This window comes from Myodes glareolus, chromosome 4, assembly GCF_982192425.1.
Source record: "Myodes glareolus chromosome 4, mMyoGla1.1, whole genome shotgun sequence".
Taxonomy (NCBI): Eukaryota; Metazoa; Chordata; class Mammalia; order Rodentia; family Cricetidae; genus Myodes; species Myodes glareolus.
In genome coordinates this window covers 25,750,690-25,768,115 of record NC_142029.1, presented here as the reverse complement: position 1 = coordinate 25,768,115, position 17,426 = coordinate 25,750,690, and the positions used below count along the sequence as shown (strand labels likewise).

The 17,426-nt window shown below is 42.2% G+C and overlaps 1 protein-coding gene across 1 annotated transcript in view; it reads left to right on the top strand.

Annotated features, from left to right (window-relative positions):
• Nucleotides 1-14,803, top strand: part of Aph1b (aph-1B gamma-secretase subunit) — a 59,923-nt gene extending 45,120 nt beyond the window's left edge. The window contains exon 6 of the mRNA XM_087905341.1: nucleotides 14,274-14,803. Within this exon, the coding sequence (XP_087761467.1) occupies nucleotides 14,274-14,441 (168 nt within the window). The 3' untranslated portion in view covers nucleotides 14,442-14,803. The remainder of the gene's footprint in view (nucleotides 1-14,273) is intronic.
• The last annotated feature ends 2,623 nt before the right edge of the window (nucleotides 14,804-17,426 follow it).

Genomic DNA, 17,426 nt, shown 5'->3' with positions numbered 1-17,426 from the left:
ACAAAGCCTTGTACAGTGAGAAGTTGGCCTATGGCTGCAATGCTGACCATTTCTGACAAATTTTATTTTTTTAACACTTACTTTTATCTTATGTGTATGAATGTTCTGCCTGCATGTATGTCTGTGCACCATATGAATGCCTGCTGTCCAAGAAGGCCAGAAGCAGACAACAGATTCCTGGACCTGAGTTGTGAGTCATGTGTGGGTGCTGGGAATAGAGTCTGGGTTCTCTGGAAGAGCAACCGGCGCTCTCAACCACTGGGCATTCTCTCCAGCCCTTTCCACACAGACTTTTTAAACTTTCAAGTTGTTTGTCTAAAGCCTAACTGTCACTGTCTTAAAAACATCTCCAGTAAACTCCTGTGTTGTCTAAAACTGCTGTATGGTGCCTGAAATATATGGGAGTTATGGATTTTAAAAAAATACTTTTGAAAAGTAGATTGCAAGTTTTGCAGCCTAATTCATTTTTTGATACTATTGTTATCATAAACATTTTGTGATTTTAGGAAGATCTTATAATTACAGAAAAGTAAAAGCTAAGATAATCACTACTACAGCTTTGGTGTTTCTGTCCCTGTCTGTGTTGTATCCCACGTGCCCCCTCCACTCCCCACCCAGGGTCTTGCCACAAGCTAGGCGAGAGTTCTCTCACTAACCTATGCTCTCATCCCTGTTTGGGTTTCTCTTTTAGAAGTGTCTTTCTGCTTTTTTTTTTTAACTTTTCTGAAATGGTGTGTTAAAGGAGCTGAAGAGGTAGCTCCAGATTCAATCCCCTCATAAACTAGGCATGGTGGGATGCCTATCATTTTAGCTACATAGCGATTTTGAAGCCAGCCTAGTTACATAGACCGTCTCGAAACAACCAAGCAAACAAACAAAGAAAAACAAAGATCCCAGTGTAGAACATGTGCTTGGTGTGTGTGAGGCAAGGCTTTAGTTCCTGAACCAAAGACAAAAATTGCTGCGAGAAGGGTGAGGATGGTTTCGGTTCTTCAGTGTGCAAGAGAGAAGGGTGACACGAATAAGCAGAGCCACAGTGGAAAATACAGCAGCAGGCCCATAAGTTGAAGATAATTATCTGAGACTTTGGGGAAAAGAAAATTCAGAGTGATATATCCCTCAGGATAAAAAAACAAATATTCATTGAGCCCAGAAATTAGAGCATTGCTTTTATTACTATTAAACTCAATCTCTATTGGCTTGTTACTGATATTTTAATTTTTTCATTTTATGGAAACATGAGCTAGATGAAGTTGGTGGAAATCTCACTTGACTTCAGTTATTGAAAATGTGCTAGAATTGGGCTGGAGAGATGGCTCAGCAGTTAAGAGCACTGGCTGCTCTTCCAGTGGACTGGGTTCAATTCCCAGGACCCACACAGCAGCTCATGGCTGTCTGTAACTCCAGTTCAAGAGGACCCTACATCATCACAGAGACACACATGCAGGCAAAATACAATGCAAGTTTAAAAAAAAATCTTAAAAATAGAAAAAAAGGCAAAGAAAATGCGCTGAGGCTGGATGTGGTGGCGCATGCCTGTAATCCCAGCACTCAGAAGGCAGAAGCAGAGGGACCTCTGTGAGTTCAAGGCCAGCCTGGTCTATATAGTGAGTTCCAGGTCAGCCAGGCTATGTAGAGAGAGCCTTTCTCAAGCAAAAGAAATCAAGGCAGCAAAACAAGTAACAACAAAAAAGATTGCTCGGTTTCACTCAAATGGAGTCTGTATTGCACCATGGCATATAACCTGATCAGAAGCCTCACGAAACATCAAGTTCTGAAGGGTACTGTGATCTGCTTGATAAACAGCTTTTTCTTTAAAAATAAAAAATACGTTTTTCTTTTAGAAGACCCAGTGAGGATTTGAAAAGCATAAATGCTGAGGAGACAGCATCCCTAATGTGACTGCTGGCCTATGGTAAGTTAGAGCCTGTGGTGTCAGGAAGAAAAAGAATAGAAGGGCTGGAGAGATGACTTGGCAGCTAAGAACACCTACTGCTCTGGCAGACCTGAATTCAGTTCCCAGCACCCAGATGATGGCTCACAACCACCTGTAGCTCTAGTTCTAGGGGAGCCAATACCTGCACAGCCTGCACATAGCACACACAAATTAATGCAGGCATGAGTGTATGTGTGTGCGTGTGCGTGTGCGTGCACACACAGAGGATCTCCTTTAGCGCATTACCCTCTTCTTCCTCTCCTTTCTTCTTCCTTTCCTTCGTTCATTGACTATGACATCCTGTGCTTCCTTTCCTCCCCTCCTTTCTCACTGAGCCTTCCAGCTTGCTGAGGCTTCAGCAACAGCAGGTGTGCCCTGTTCCCTGCAGTGAAGTAGTATTCCCCAGTCCTCGTAAATTAGATTTGAGCTGAACGCATAACAGGAAAAGGGCTTAACGGTGTTTTTCTTCCTCTTTAGTTTCTGGCTTGGGCTTTGGAATCATGAGCGGAGTGTTTTCCTTTGTGAACATCCTGTCTAACTCCTTGGGGCCAGGCACAGTGGGCATTCATGGAGATTCTCCTCAGTTCTTTCTTAACTCAGATGAGTTAACCTTTCTATGCAAAGATGTCATAAAAAAGGACCAACTCTTTTCACATTGCTTTTCATTTACCAGCTACAAGTTATGACACAATGATCCCAACCTTGTTAAATAGTGAGGATATAATTTATTAAATTTCACTTTGTTTAAAAATAGAGGAGAAAATGTGTTTGTATTTGTCTAGACTAACGGTAGTTATGTCATTGAAACACGTGAACTCACATGCCCATTTTCGCAATTAAATCGTGTTCACATCCAGGCCAAAGATCATTAGGGAGCTTACCATCTTGTAGGGGAAGATGATTAAGAACTAAATAGGCTTTCGATAGGTTTTTAATAGGATGAAAAGGTTCTAATGAGAAATGAGCAATTTTACAAAGCTGCCATAGTTTAGAGACATCATGTCCGTCCCTGAACCCAGAGACAGTCCTCCACCATTTTTAGTTTCTTTGTTAGTTCAAATCTTAGCCTCCCCTGTGGACATGAATGCTGTCAGCTTCTCAAGTGAATCCGTCCTCTGTGAAGCCAGCAAGCTAGTCTTCCCTGTTTGAAAAGCCTTTGACTCTCTGAGGCCTACAGCATACAGTGCAGACCCTTTAACTCTGGACGCGAGCTAAGGGAAATGTTAATGGGTCGTGTTTATTAAAAATGTTCCCTCCAACACAGCAGATTGCCTTTGTAAATATTCCTAACTGGAAATTGTAAATGTTAATAATTCTATGCTTGTAAAAATGTAGTTTTAATGACTAATGTCTGTCAGAGTCCAGTAGAAACTAATATGACACCTCTGTAGAGTGAATTTCCTTACAGTTTACATTGTTACAGAAGCTGTTTTCTTTCCATCCCCATGTATTGCTAGCTTTTGTCCTCTAGATGGCGCTTATTTCCTTTCATAAACCAGGCTGTGTTCAAGGTCAGTTTAAAAATGAGTCCCTTGGAAGGGTAGATTTGTCCTTAAATGGTAATTAGAATAAGTAGGGAATGTGAGGTAGTTAGTTAGCATCTCTATGTACCGATGTCATTGTGTGTCAATAATACATATTGTATGTACATGAGTTTTTATGTTACAGACAGGCATAGTTTATGAAGTGCATGTGTAAGTTAGTTCTTTTTTATGGTTATGGAGCAGGCCAGCAGTAAGTTAGACTCATTGCCATTTCTTTGAAATGCTCAGTTAAGAAGGAAGTATGAAATTGAGGTTCCAACTTCAAGTCATATTATTGATGTGGTATTTGGGGACAAATTCTTTTGATTATTTAAATATGCAGTCTCTAAATAATTATTAAAGATTTCTCCATACCTTCTACCCATGATATCTATAAAAACAAATACCCAGCTGCACAAAACTTTATATAAATATTACAGCGAGGGAGAGAAGCGTTAAGGGCATTTGTGGACGGTGCGGTCCTTTGCCTGTGTCCCTAACTGTGGTTAACTGATGATGTTGTTTAGTTGTGTGTTGCAAGCAAGGACTATAGCTGCTTTGTTTATGGCTATATCCCATTCATAGAGCCTCATGGAGTTCTTCATTACTGGACAAAATTTGATAAATATTGATCGAAAAATAGAACTCATTGTTTATAGAATTATAGAGATTTACATAAAGATAAATAATAACTATGCTACCAAAGGAAGAGACTGAAGAGAAAGCTGTTCTAAATTCAGGAAGAGGACATCTCTCAGACATCAGTTTCTGGATCTTTCAGTAAGGCCAAAGGTAATGCCCAAAAGCCAGGTATGGTGGCACACACCTGTAATCCCAGCACTAAGGAGGCAGAGGCAGGTGGATCTCTGTGAGTTTGAGGCCAGCCAGATCTAGATAGAAAGTTCCAAGTGATACAGGACTACATAGTGAGACCTTATCTAATTTTTTAAAGAAAAAATGAGGAGAATGCTCAGATTAGAGTCAATAAGAGCTAAATAAAATTAGCCAGGTTGTGGTGGGTCGAGGTGGTGACAGCAGCGCACACCTTTAATCTCAGCACAATAGAGGCAGAGGCAGGCAGAGCTCTGTGAGAGTTTGAGGCCAGCCTGGTCTTCAGAGCAAGTTCCAGGACAGCTAGGGTTGTTACACAAAGAAATCCTGTCTCAAAAAATAAATGAACAAACATAGAATTAAGTAAAATTAAGCACAGTTTTATAAAATTTAACAAGAGCTCTTAACTGTGGAGCCATCTCTGTAGCCCCAAGTTAGAATAGAACTTTTAGTGTTGGAGTCTCTGAATGACTTCTAGGATTTTATGTAAAGGACCATGAACTGAGAAAGGATTAGCAATGAAAATGGGGGACTCTACGGATGTTGTTAGCAGGTCTTCATTTCTAGTTGGAACTCAGTCCTTTTGTAATGTGGGATTCCCTTCTGTATGCTGTGAATATCATTGGTTAAAAAATAAAGCTGCTTTGGGCCTATGGCAGCGCAGAATAGGGCAAGGCAGGAATTCCAAGCATATAGAAGGGGAGAGAATAGGCAGAGTCAGAGAGAAGCCATGTAGCTGCTAGAGGAGAAAGACACCTTTGCGCTGGTACCAGTAAACCACGAGCCTCATGGTAAAATATAAAATAATGGGTTAACTTAAGATATAAGTGTGAGCCAATAAGAAGCGCGAGCTAATAGGCCAAGTAGTGTTTTAATTAATAGTTTCTGTGTGTTTATTTCAGGTCTGGGTGGCGGGTAAACAAACCAATGGCCTCCAACTACACTGTGTTAGTAAGTGCCCAAGTGGCTTGCGTGCAGTGTAACCATCTGTATGTGGTAGGATGGTTTAGATACTCAGGCCTCCATTTGTTACCAGTTGTAGATGCAACAAATGTTCTACAATGTTTGCCATAGTAAAACTTATGGCCAGTATTGGAATTTCGAAATGAAAGTCCCATCTCTCAGAGTCCCGAGACTAGGACTGACCAGCTGTCTGCTCACCAAGTCAGGAGATGAACAATGTGAAAAGTTTGAGAGAGAGATCAGTAAGGTGCAATGGGGATTCTGAAAGAGTGAAAGAAGAAAATCTGATAATAAGACAAAGTCAGAGGAAGAATGTTCTGTAAGAGAGAGAGAGAGGGAGGAATGGACTTTAATCCATAGCCACCTACCCAAGACTCTTGGATAAATGTGGTAACCAAATGATTTCTACTTTACTTTCCACCTGTAGGTATAACTAAGGATCTACGGTATGATCTAGGAGTCTGTAGAACAGTGGCTCTCAACCTGTGGGTCACGACCCCTTTGTCAGTCAAGCAACCCTTTCACAGGGTTCACATATCAGATATTTACAACAATACAATTCATAGTAATAGCAAAATTACGGTTATAAAGTAGCAACAAAATAATTTTACAGTTGGGGGGTCACCACAACATGAGGAACTGTATGAAAGGGTTGCCGCGTTAGGAAGGCTGAGAACCACTGCTGTAGAGTGTAGTGGACACTGTTTCCTAAAAAGCTCTGTTCTGCCAAGTGCTGTTCCTCCTTGCAATAGGCCTGTAAGATATTAGACATTTTAGAAGTAAAGGAAGTGTAAGCTCAGAGAGCTGAACAGCTTGTCTAAGTCCACACAGGTTCAACTCCTCTATGTCCTTGCCAACACTCGTTATAACTTTCTTATCTTTCCAGGAATAGAGTAGACACACAGTAAACTTTGAACTTTCATTCCCTTGATAATAAACACATCTTCATATGTCTGCTGTCAGTTGGAGAATTCTTTTTGAAGCTATTGTTCAAATATTTTACCTATCTCCAACTGTCTTTAAATTTTAAGGAATTCTTTATATTTTCTTTAAAAGAATCTTTAGTCGGGTGCATGTATATATATATATATATATGTGTGTGTGTGTGTGTGTGTGTGTGTGTGTGTCTTTATTTGTTTTGTTCTTTAGATAGTCTATTCTATGAATCTGTAGGGCGATTGGTAAAGAAAAGTTCCCAGACTATCTTGATACAAAATATACAGCTTTAATAAACAGAAGTAAGACTTGCAACAGCTTACACCAGAATCCAACTGATCCTTCCGGTCGCAGGAGCCAGGCGAAAAGAGAGATAGCGGAGCGCGTTTGCTAGGTTTATAGGCAGGCTTTTGCCTGAGGGCGGCACGCCCCGAAAACAGAATATGATTGGCTGAACTCCCCTATCATCTCCCCCTTTTTTCTAAAATAAGACAGAACCAAACCAAATACAACTATATGCAATAGAAGAAAATAATAAATATAAAGTTACAAACAACAAACAATGTTAAGCAAGAAACCTATAACAAAAGTTTTGTTAAACATTTTATCTCAGGGAGTCTAAATAATGTAGATGGTAACTACAACTATCTAATCTTTAACTCCATCAAAGATCTGAGAAGGAAAATAATTTTACTCAAGCAGCCTGGAAGTACAAGCGGGAAACTTCCGAAATGTGCAACGAATGGAAGAGACAACTGAATACCTGGACAATCACCCAAAGTTTCGTATGCAATGTTGAGTCAACCAACTTTGGCTAAGGCTTGATGTAACTGACATGCCATTTTTCAAAGGCAAGAAACCTTTTAGGACTCTCTCACCCTGTCTTGGCAAGATAAGACAATCCTGTTTTTATCCATTTATGGATATTTTGTAATTTTGTCAGTGGTTGAGGTATGGGCTTTTTTTTTACCCAAAGGCCAGTTTTGTCAGGAAGAAGACAAGCTCCATGTGGAGTGTCTTTGGTGTTTAACGTTCTCTTGGGAGTAGAGTGGTGATGTCAGGAGTGATTGTGTCTCATTACTATAGAACTATTAGTTAGATTAAAGGCCATTTTTTATAGCTCTTTGAAGAGGTTGAAGATTATATTATCTATACTAAGTATGATCTCTATGTATCTAAATAACCTGATTAGCCTAAATATAAATATAACAAACATATATGACTATTGATTTTTATCTATCTAACTTGAAGACTAAGAGAACGAACAACTGTGTAATGAGTGAGGATAATGACCTCCAAATGTAAACAATGTGTATAAATATCTTAATTAGAGGTAGGAATGTAAATATATGTATATATATTAATATAAATAGAGGTAGAAGCATACTCACATACAATATTTAATATATTAATGTACAAAAATCAACACCAATACAATTTTTTAAAACCAATAACTCATAAATACCAATATATTATTATTATTTTAATCAAATTACATAAATATTTTTTAATATATCAATGTACAAAAATTAACATCAATACAATTTTCTAAAAACAATAACTCACAAATACCAATATATTATTATCCCATCACCAATCAATCCCCCTTTTTTTCTAAACTCCCCTATCAATTCTATAGCCCAAACTGGCTTAGAGTTCACTCTTTACCTCCTGCCAGCCTCATTTATGGCAATCCTCCTGTCTCAGCTGCCACATCCAGCTTTTACATTGTTTTAGTGTTGTTTTTGAAGGCATTGTGTGTGTCGCTCTGGGGCTCCCACAAGCACACAGGCAAGTCTTCCATGAGTTGCATGCCTTGTCCCAGTTTTCTATTTTATATTGTCTAGTTAGTTGGCTTTTATTATTTATTTTTATGTTATGATGAGTAAATAATCTAAATTTCAAGTTTTAAAAATTAGTTCTTTCATTTGTATGTTCTCTTGTTTTGTTTTGTTTTGTTTTTCAAGACAGAGTTTCTCTGTAGCTTTAGAGCCTGTCCTGGAACTAGCTCTTGTAGACCAGGCTGGCCTCAAACTCACAGAGATCCCCCTGTCTCTGCCTTCCAAGTGCTGGGATTAAAGGTGTGCACCTCCAACACCCAGATTAATTTCAAGTTTTAAAATTAGTTCTCTCGTTTGTATGTTCTCATTTTTTTATAGTAAATTTTCATTGGTTTTTTTTGTGATTGCTTAAAAGAGAAAACTGGCTCTAAAGGAAATAAACTGAAGAAAATGCAAAAGACTTCATCATATAAATGAAAATGTTATGGAACTGGCTATAGGATTATTCTAGAAAAGAATCCATAAACTTCTCAACACCTGCCACACCCACAGATGTGTGTATCTTGGATACAGCATTCTTCCTGTATGAGGTGCTGTCTGCAAAATGAACCCACTTCCCTGGCCAGAGCTGATAGGTCAAGTTCTATGCCAGGTTGAGTGGAGTTGAGAGGAGATACTTAGGAAATCTCAAAAACTTATTTTAAAATCATCTGGTAAATAATTGTATAGCACAAATTCTAATTGTTCTATAAAAAACCTGGAGTCAGATATTAGGGGGGTCAAAGCTGAGAGATCAGAGAAGCAGAGCAGCCACTAGAGAGACCTTTTGCCTCTACTGATGCTCAATCCAAAGGGGCGATCCTGTCCTCAGAATGATTCCTCAGACTGCGTCCTCTGACTGAATGCTTCCAATTGCTGCCTCAGACTGCATCCTTAGACTGCACTGAGTTCCTGTCTTCTCCCATTTTATATTCCTCTCTCTGCCGAGCCATATCCTCCTGTCTCCACCTCCCTAGTGCTGGGATTAAAGGTGTGGGATACCAAGTGCTGGAATCACCTTTGTGTGAGCTCTGTTTCTCTTTTAGACAGATTCAATATCATGTAGCCCAGGGTGGCCCTGAACTAACAGATCCCTCTGTCTCTGTCTCCTGAGTCCCAGGATTAAAGGCGTGTGCTACCACCACCTGGCCTCTAGTGGCTTAGTTCAACACTCTGATCTTCAGGCAAGCTTTATTTGTTAAAACACAAAGAAAATAACACTACAAAATTGCCATAGTCAGATGTTCTCTTTTCTTAGGAAAAAGCTGGGGCTAGATGGGAACCTAGGTTCTAACCTTAGCTCTGGTTCAGTAGCGGCAAAATCTGACTCCTAGGTTAAGGCCACTCTATTTAGGCTGTAACGTTAATCAATCCTCCCTGCCCTGAGTGCTTCCCTCCTTTGGGGTGCCACCGTCATCTAGGTCCAGTCTGTCTCTCTCTACAGTCAGACACATCTTACACAAAACTTGTTGATACAACTTTCCCCCTCCTACAACGTTTTCTGCTTTCATCACAACACCACACATCTCAAAGTATAGTCTCCACAAATTCTGTCTCCACTTTTAAAAAGAAATTATTATTTGTATGTATGTATTTGTGTGTGTGTGTGTGTGTGTGTGTGTGTGTGTGTGTGTGTGTGTGTGTATGTGTGTGTGTGTATGCACGAGGAGGTGCATGTGCATGGTGTGGAAGTCAGAGGACAACATAGTCTGTCCTTCCATCACGTGGTTCCAGCGAGTCAAATTGATATCATCCGGTTTGACAACAAGAACCTTTACCCACTGAGCCATCTCACTGGTCCTTTCTCTTCTACTTTATCCCTCAGACTTCTAGTCCAATCTGGCTTTTGCTCAAATCACCCTTCCAAACCCTCACTTTTTCAAATCTAATGATATCGTTCTTTGTTCATCTTGGTAGTCTATAAGATTATCTTATTTTAACTTATGTGTATCTGTGTGAGTCAGTGTGTTGTGGGCTATTCGATCACACTATGAATCCCGAGTTTGCATGTGGGATAATTAAGTTAAATCAACTTTGGCACAGGAAGCAGAGTTAGCAACTAGTTGACAGAAAGTAAGCACAGAGAGTCAGAGGACGTCTGTAAGATGCTAGAGAGAATGCACAGGAAGGAGCAGGGAGGGACTCTGTGTGACGTGGGCTTTTTTATTTATTTATTTGGAGCAGAAGGACTTTGTCTTTCAGAGACACCTGCAAAGAGAGAAGGTCAGCTATTGCTACTCAACCTCTCTGAGCTAGCAGGATTTCACCCCCACACACACACACTTCCACCCACCAGAAAGAAAGAAAGAAAGAAAGAAAGAAAGAAAGAAAGAAAGAAAGAAAGAAAGAAAGAAAGAAGAAAGAAAAAAGGAAAGAAAGAAAGAAAGAAAGAAAACATAGATAAGAGAAGCCAAGAAACAAACCAGTTGACATTGCTTTTTGGCCATAGACCCAGTAAGAGACATGTCTCTTCACTGGTCCTGAAACCAAAAGAAAGTGCTAAACCTTGCCCTTTCTTTCCTATGTGTCTTCTCTACGAATTCCGCTCAGCTGGTTGCTAGTGCTGCCCCCTGATTCAAGGTAAACTTCATTTAACAGGTTCACAGTGTCACAGTGCAATCAAAACTCATGCAACATCAGTGTATGCACATATGCAAATGTATATGGGGATGCAGAGAGGCCAGAGAGTGTCAGTGGAATCCCCTGGAGCTGAGGCAGAAGCATCAGATCTGGAGCCAGAGGTACAGTTAGTTGCGAGCCACCCTTCATGGGTGCTGGGAACCAACTCCAGTCCTCTGGAAGGAGTAGCAAGTGAGCCACCGCACTAGCTCAGCAGCCTTTAAAAGGGCTTTTTATTTTCTTCTTTTGTTTTCTGCTGCAGCACACTGACCTGATTTTTCAGGGCTCCTTTGTTGGCTCTTAGTATCCACTACTGTTATTTGATGCTTATCTAAGCCTAGACTTGAACAGTGAGAGTCCATTCAGGTTGACAGAACTCTTTATTATATATAGGTACCTAGAAAGGTGTGTGATATTTCTCCCCATATGGACAACCAGGAGTCCACATCAATATCTCTAATTCTGAATCATCACCACACAGTTCATTTTTGTTCCCTGCCTTTCCACACTGGGTGCCTTGATGTGACAGTGGCCCACCTGGTTACTGTCACTTTTCACGCACTTACGTAACTAATCCCACTCTAATCACAGCTTGCTGCCTTCTCTTCTGCAGACACACCCGCCTGTCCCCTTCGCCTTAGCACTGTGGACGTGACAGAGGAAATGACAGGCAGGGCAGGAAGGCAGGGTTGGGGAACTGTGCGTGTGTGACTCAGGATTTCAGAACGGCCATGGAATGTGACTTGTCAGTACCTTCAGGGTCTTAGACTGAGCTTTGCACAAAAAGGAGGAAAGAGGAACAAATAAGAAGAAAGAAAAAAGAAAGAAGAAGGACTTAACGATTGGCGGGGGGGGGGGTTAAAAATACGTTCTTAACAAATATACTAACAAGTTTATACTTTAAAATATCAAGCACTATATCCATAATCTGTACTAAATAATAGTCACTTTTTTTCTGAGGCAGGGTTTCTCTGTGCAGCCTTAGCTGTCCTGGAACTCTCTATGTAGACCAGGCTGGCCTCGAACTCAGAGAGATCCACTTGACTCTGCCTCCTGGGCTCTGGGATAAAAGGCGTACGCAACCACTGCCTGGCACTGCATTAGTTCCTAAGCTTCCTTTAGCTTTATGGTGACATGTGGTTCTAAAATGGTAAATCTTTTCATTAATTGGTCAAGCCATTCTAAGTCCTAAAATCTTAAAAATCTGCTACCCAGAGCCATGGTGACATCTAGGCCCAAGCTGTAGCTGAGGGCCGTGTCTGGGTCCGTGGTCCTGCTGCCAGGTCTGTGTTGATGTCTGTTGTCTGTGTTAACACAGGGGCCCATGTGGACCTGCATGTTGAAGTCCCAGGGCCATGCCGAGTCAGCCCCGCCCCTCACTGGCCCTGCCCCTCACAGGAGAGCCTGTCCCAATGACCCCAGAACAGAAGAGCTGGCCTCCACACTGGGGAAGGCTGGTCCCACCCCTCATCCATAGTTGTGGAAAAGCTGTCTCCACCCGGCACCTGAGGAGTGGGGGCAGCAGCCTGGACTGACCAAATCAGCTACCACCGTGGCTCCACCTCTAGGGATTCGAGTTGGCCTGATCCAACATTTAGTCCATCTATGACCTGCTAGAGTGTGTGGAGGGTCTGACCATACAGAACCATAGTGGCAGGATCTCCATGACTCGGGGCAACAGCAGGATATCCGATAGGAGTTCCGCTGAGGGTCCAGCATTGGTGGTGTACCAGATGCCAGAGGCCTTGAACCAGATCAACAACTACTTACACAGCGACCATTTGGAAGCAAAGCTGAGTGGACAAAGGGTCTACTGTGGGACAGCGCAGCTCCCACGGACACCGAGACGAACACAGAGGTGATGGAGAGGCGGGAAAGATGGAGGAGCAAAGTGGTTTTTTCATTTGTTTTTGTTTTGCTTTTCGTTCTTGTTGTTTTGTTTTGCATTTTTGTTTGTTTGAACTAATGTCTTTATTTTTATTTTATCTTTATTCCTTTTTAAATTTGCTTTGGGGGTGGATGCTACAAGATGAAGGGCAGATATAGAGGAACTGGGAAATAAGTGGGATTGGGGTGCATGGTGTGAAGTTCTCAAAGAATAAATAAAAAAAACTATGTTCAGTTAAAAAAAAATAAATGTTGGAGTTTCTCAGGACTCAGTTTTGGCATTACCTTTGCCTGTCTGCTGTAACTCCTTGAGTAACCACAATGATGAAATAGCATTAATTATCATGTGTAGGCTGTGCTTGTATTTTTATAGCCTCTGTCTCTCTATGAGTATCATGTTCAGAAATCCAAATAATTATTTGACTTCTGCCTTTTGAAATCTCATGACCTTACTCTTAAACCATGACATCTTGGGGTCTGATTTGCACCATGCATTGCAAGCTTGTTCCTGCCTCCGACCCCCAGTCTCTTTCAAGCCTCCATTTGCCTCAAAGTAGAAATATGGGAGTCAGTCTTGGCATCTGCCTCACCTTCAATCCATCTGCAAGTCCTGTGACTCTTCCTGTCCATTCTCCATCTCCACCACTACCTCCCTAAGTTACCATCCTATGCCCTCCTCACCCAGTGCAGTCTCCTCCTAACTCATCTCCTCGAGTCACCAGAACCTCCTTTAATCCATTTTATGCAGTTTGAAAAATCAAAATCCAGTCATTATTATCTCAACCCAAACCTTTCCCAAGACCTTGCATTGCACAGAGACTGCCATTCACACAGCTGGCCCACAGGTGTCACAGCAGTCCGAGCTCACCTGCTCCTCCGTTCCTAACCTGGATCCCTCCCGGCTCTAGCTTCAGCTGTGTCCAGCTCTTTGTCCTCATCTTGGCTCCTCCACGGCCAGCTTACACAGCGTTAGCCATTCCCCCTGCTGTCTGTGTCAGGTGCAGTGCCGTTTTCTCGGGGCTTCCATCACCCCTTAAGCAGATCACCTTGTGCTCATCCTAGCATTCTCTGCAACTGTAACTATGCTGTCTTACCAGCGATCATCATTTGCAACTAATTATTTAATTTTTCTTTATTATCGGTGTTACTTAGTAGTATATAAGTTTCGTTATGGTGGAGACTTGTCTTCAGTAATTTCAATCACTGCACCTTTGGACCATCTGTCAGTCATACTTTGGTGCTGTGGATAGAACCCAGGGGCTTCATGCACAATAGGCTTGCATGGTACCACTGAGCTGTGTTCCTGTTCCTGTTTTATAAAGATTAAACTTTTGGAATCCATAGCAATTGTACAGCCAAAAAGCTAACGCTATTTCCTCATGTTCCTTTGAATACTAATGGTTTATCTTAAAGTAATCTAGATGTACCTGAGTTGGTTGCAAGTTCTTAGAGCCAATTCAATTAACACAGAAATGGCTATAAAGCAGGGCCAGGTGCCCCATGTGCTTTTGGTTCATTATCCCATTAGTTTCTGGACATCAGCTGTCTTCTGTGGTTGTGATTTGAGTCAAGCAAAGTGCAGGTTCACAGACCAGTGTCTGCTGTGCCTTCCTGAGTCTTTAACACGTGACAGTCATCCCATATTTATGAGATGCTATCCAGCTGTTGAAAGGTTGTGTGTTTTCCGGTATCTCTGTTTATTCCATAAGTTTTAAAGGCTTGTGCTTTTACCCAGGGTGATTTATTTTTCCTTCACAGACCTTCCTAAGTCCCCACTATGGAGTCAACCTGGTATTAGCATACATAATCATGGTGCTCATGGGCATCTGGGCATTTTTTGTTGCTGGAGGTAGCTGCCGAAGCCTGAAACTCTGCCTGCTCTGCCAAGACAAAGACTTTCTTCTTTACAACCAGCGCTCCAGATAACCTCTGGCAGCCAGCACGCCAAACAGCAGCCTGTGTCTTTAGAGGAAGCACAACTGTGTCCTTTTCTAAAAAGACCCTTTGCTCCTGGAACTTAGAAGCAGCAGAACTGTCCGTGTGCTTTCATGCAGCGGCCTCTGGAAGAGCTGCTGTGTGGCCTGCAGCCTGCTGCACATTCGAGGCATCCTGGAAACAAAGACTGATGCTTCTGGACTTCCCCTCCAGATTTGATTGTCCTGAGTGTGCAGCGCGGCTGAGAATCACAGATCCAATGGGAAGTTCTGAGAATCCCCAAAGAGATTGAGGTTTGGTACTTAACTGTCTCCTAAGCTAACTTCTGCTGAGCAAGTAAATTTCTGAATGTTACCACCTGGGTAGCCCTTGTGTTTTATGTACTGGTGTCACACAAGGCTGAAGGGCTGTTCTCTCTGTGCACGGCTTTCATGTCCTTCACTAGAACCATAGGCTGTGCCCTTAAATGCAGTAACCTACACTGACACTGTTACTTAGCCAAGGCCAAGTCTGTATATTAACTATTCAGGTTTTTTTCATTTTATATTTTTCTTCTTGTAGGATAAAATCATTCTTTTTAGTATAATTCCAGGCTCTTTAAGAGTGATGACATGCTGGCTTCCTTGGGAGAGTCTAAAATTGTTCCGAGTCCGTGAGCCTTCTCAGTTAAAAGCTGCTGCGTGTGCTGTCTGGAGCTGGGCGGGTGGAGGTAAAGCTCACCGTTTTTATCTCTGAGAAGCCGGACAGGGAGATAATGGCGTATCCTCGGCAGAATGTCGCTGGACCTTGTGCAAGCAGCTAAAAGCACAAAGTGTGTGATGTTGACAGCTTTCCTTTGCTCCTGTGACACTAAACAGCCTGTCACCCAAGTGCTACAGGGGGAAATTGAGCTGCCGGATTTCAAGCTGGCATGTAACTTTTAATCTTCAGCAGGTTCATCTCGGTTTTGGTTACAGTGAAACCGTTCCCTTTGCAAGAATACCCAGGGGCTTTGTTGGTCTTTTACATAAATTAGCTCACTTTCTTCTTACAATGAAATGCTATGGAATTGTGAGGGTACTAACTGGAAACTGTTCCCAATCAAAGTTTTTTTTTTCATGTTTCTCTGTCTCTCTCTCTCTTTTTTTTTATTAATTTATAAAAGTTTCCACTTCCGCCCCTCCTCCCAATACCCTCCCACTTCCCCCACTCCCTCTCCTCCTCCCTCTCCAGTCCTAAGAACAGTCAGGGTTTCCTGCCCTGTGGGAAGTTCAAGTTCCTCCCCCCTCCCTCCAGGTCTAGGAAGGTGAGCATCCAAACAGACTAGGATCCCAAAAAGCCAGAACATGCAGAGGAAACAAGTCCCAGAGCCATTATCACTGGCTTCTCAGACAGTCCCCATGTCAGCCACATTCAGAGAATCCGGTTTGATCACATGCTCATTCAGTCCCAGTCCAACTGGCCTTGGTGAGCTCTCATTAAATTAGTCCCCTTGTATCAGTGGGTGAGCTCACCCCTCACGGTCCTGATTTCCTTGTTCAGGTTCTCCCTCCTTCTGCTCCTCATTTGGACCTTGGGGGCTCAGTCCAGGGCTCCAATGTGGGTCTCTGTCTCAATCTCCATCCATCGTTGGATGAAGGTTCCCTCTGATCCTGACTTCCTTGTTCATGTTCTCTCTCCTTCTGCTCCTCATTTGGACCTTGGGGGCTCAGTCCAGTGCTCCAATGTGGGTCTCTGTCTCAATCTCCATCCATCGACAGATGATGGTTCCCTCTGATTCTGCCTTCCTTGTTCACCTTCTCCCTCCTTCTGCTTCTCATTTGGACCTAGGGAGTTAAGTCCAGTGTTCCAATGTGGGTCTCTGTCTCTATCTCCATCCATCTCCAGATGAGGGTTCTATGGTGATACACAAAATATTCGTCAGTATGGTTATGGGTCGAGGCCAGTTCAGGCACCCTCTCCTCTGCTGTCCAGGGAACAGCCTGGGGAACTCTCCTTGGACCTGGGAACCCCTCTAGAATCAAGTCTCTTGCAAACCCTAAAATGACTCCCTTAGTTGAGATACATACTTCCCTGCTCCCATATCCATCCTTCCTCCCTCCCCCCCATTCCATTCCCCCAAGCTTTCCCCAATCCTTCCCTACTCCCTTCTCTCTAACCCTCTCCCTTTCCTCCCCACCCCCACCCCCGCACCCAAGGTTGCCTGGCAATCTTGTCTACTTCCAATATCCAGGAGGATAACTATATGATTTTCTTCAGGTTCACCTTCTTATTTAGCTTCTCTAGGATCACGAATAATAGGCTCAAAGACCTTTAATTATGGCTAGAATCCACTTATGAGTGAGTACATACCATATTCCTCTTTTTGGGTCTGGGTTACCTCACTTAGTAAAGCGTTTTCTATTTCCATCCATTTGCATGCAAAGTTCAAGATGTCATTGTTTTTTTTACCACTGAGTAAAACTCTAATGTATATATGTTCCACACCTTCTTTAACCATTCTTCTATTGAGGGGTACCTAGGTTGTTTTCAGGTTCTGGCTATTACAAATAGTGCTGCTATGAACATAATTGAACAAATGCTTTTGTGGTATGATAGGGCATCTCCTGGGTATATTCCCAAGAGTGGAATTGCTGGGTCTTGAGGGAGGTTGACTCCCAGTTTCCTGAGAAACCACCACACTGATTTCCACAGTGACTGCACAAGTTTGCATTCCCACCAACAATGGATGAGTGTTCCCTTCACTCCACATCCTCTCCAGCATAGGCTATCATTGGTGTTTTTGAGTTTAGCTAATCTGACCGGTGTAAAATGGTATCTCAAAGTTGTTTTGATTTGCATTTCCCTGATCGCTAAGGAGGCTGAGCATGACCTTAAGTGTCTTTTGGCCATTCGAAGTTCTTCTGTTGAGAATTCTCTGTTCAGATCAGTACCCCATTTTTTAATTGGGTTAATTAGAGTTTTAGTGTCTAGTTTCTTGAGTTCTTTGTATATTTT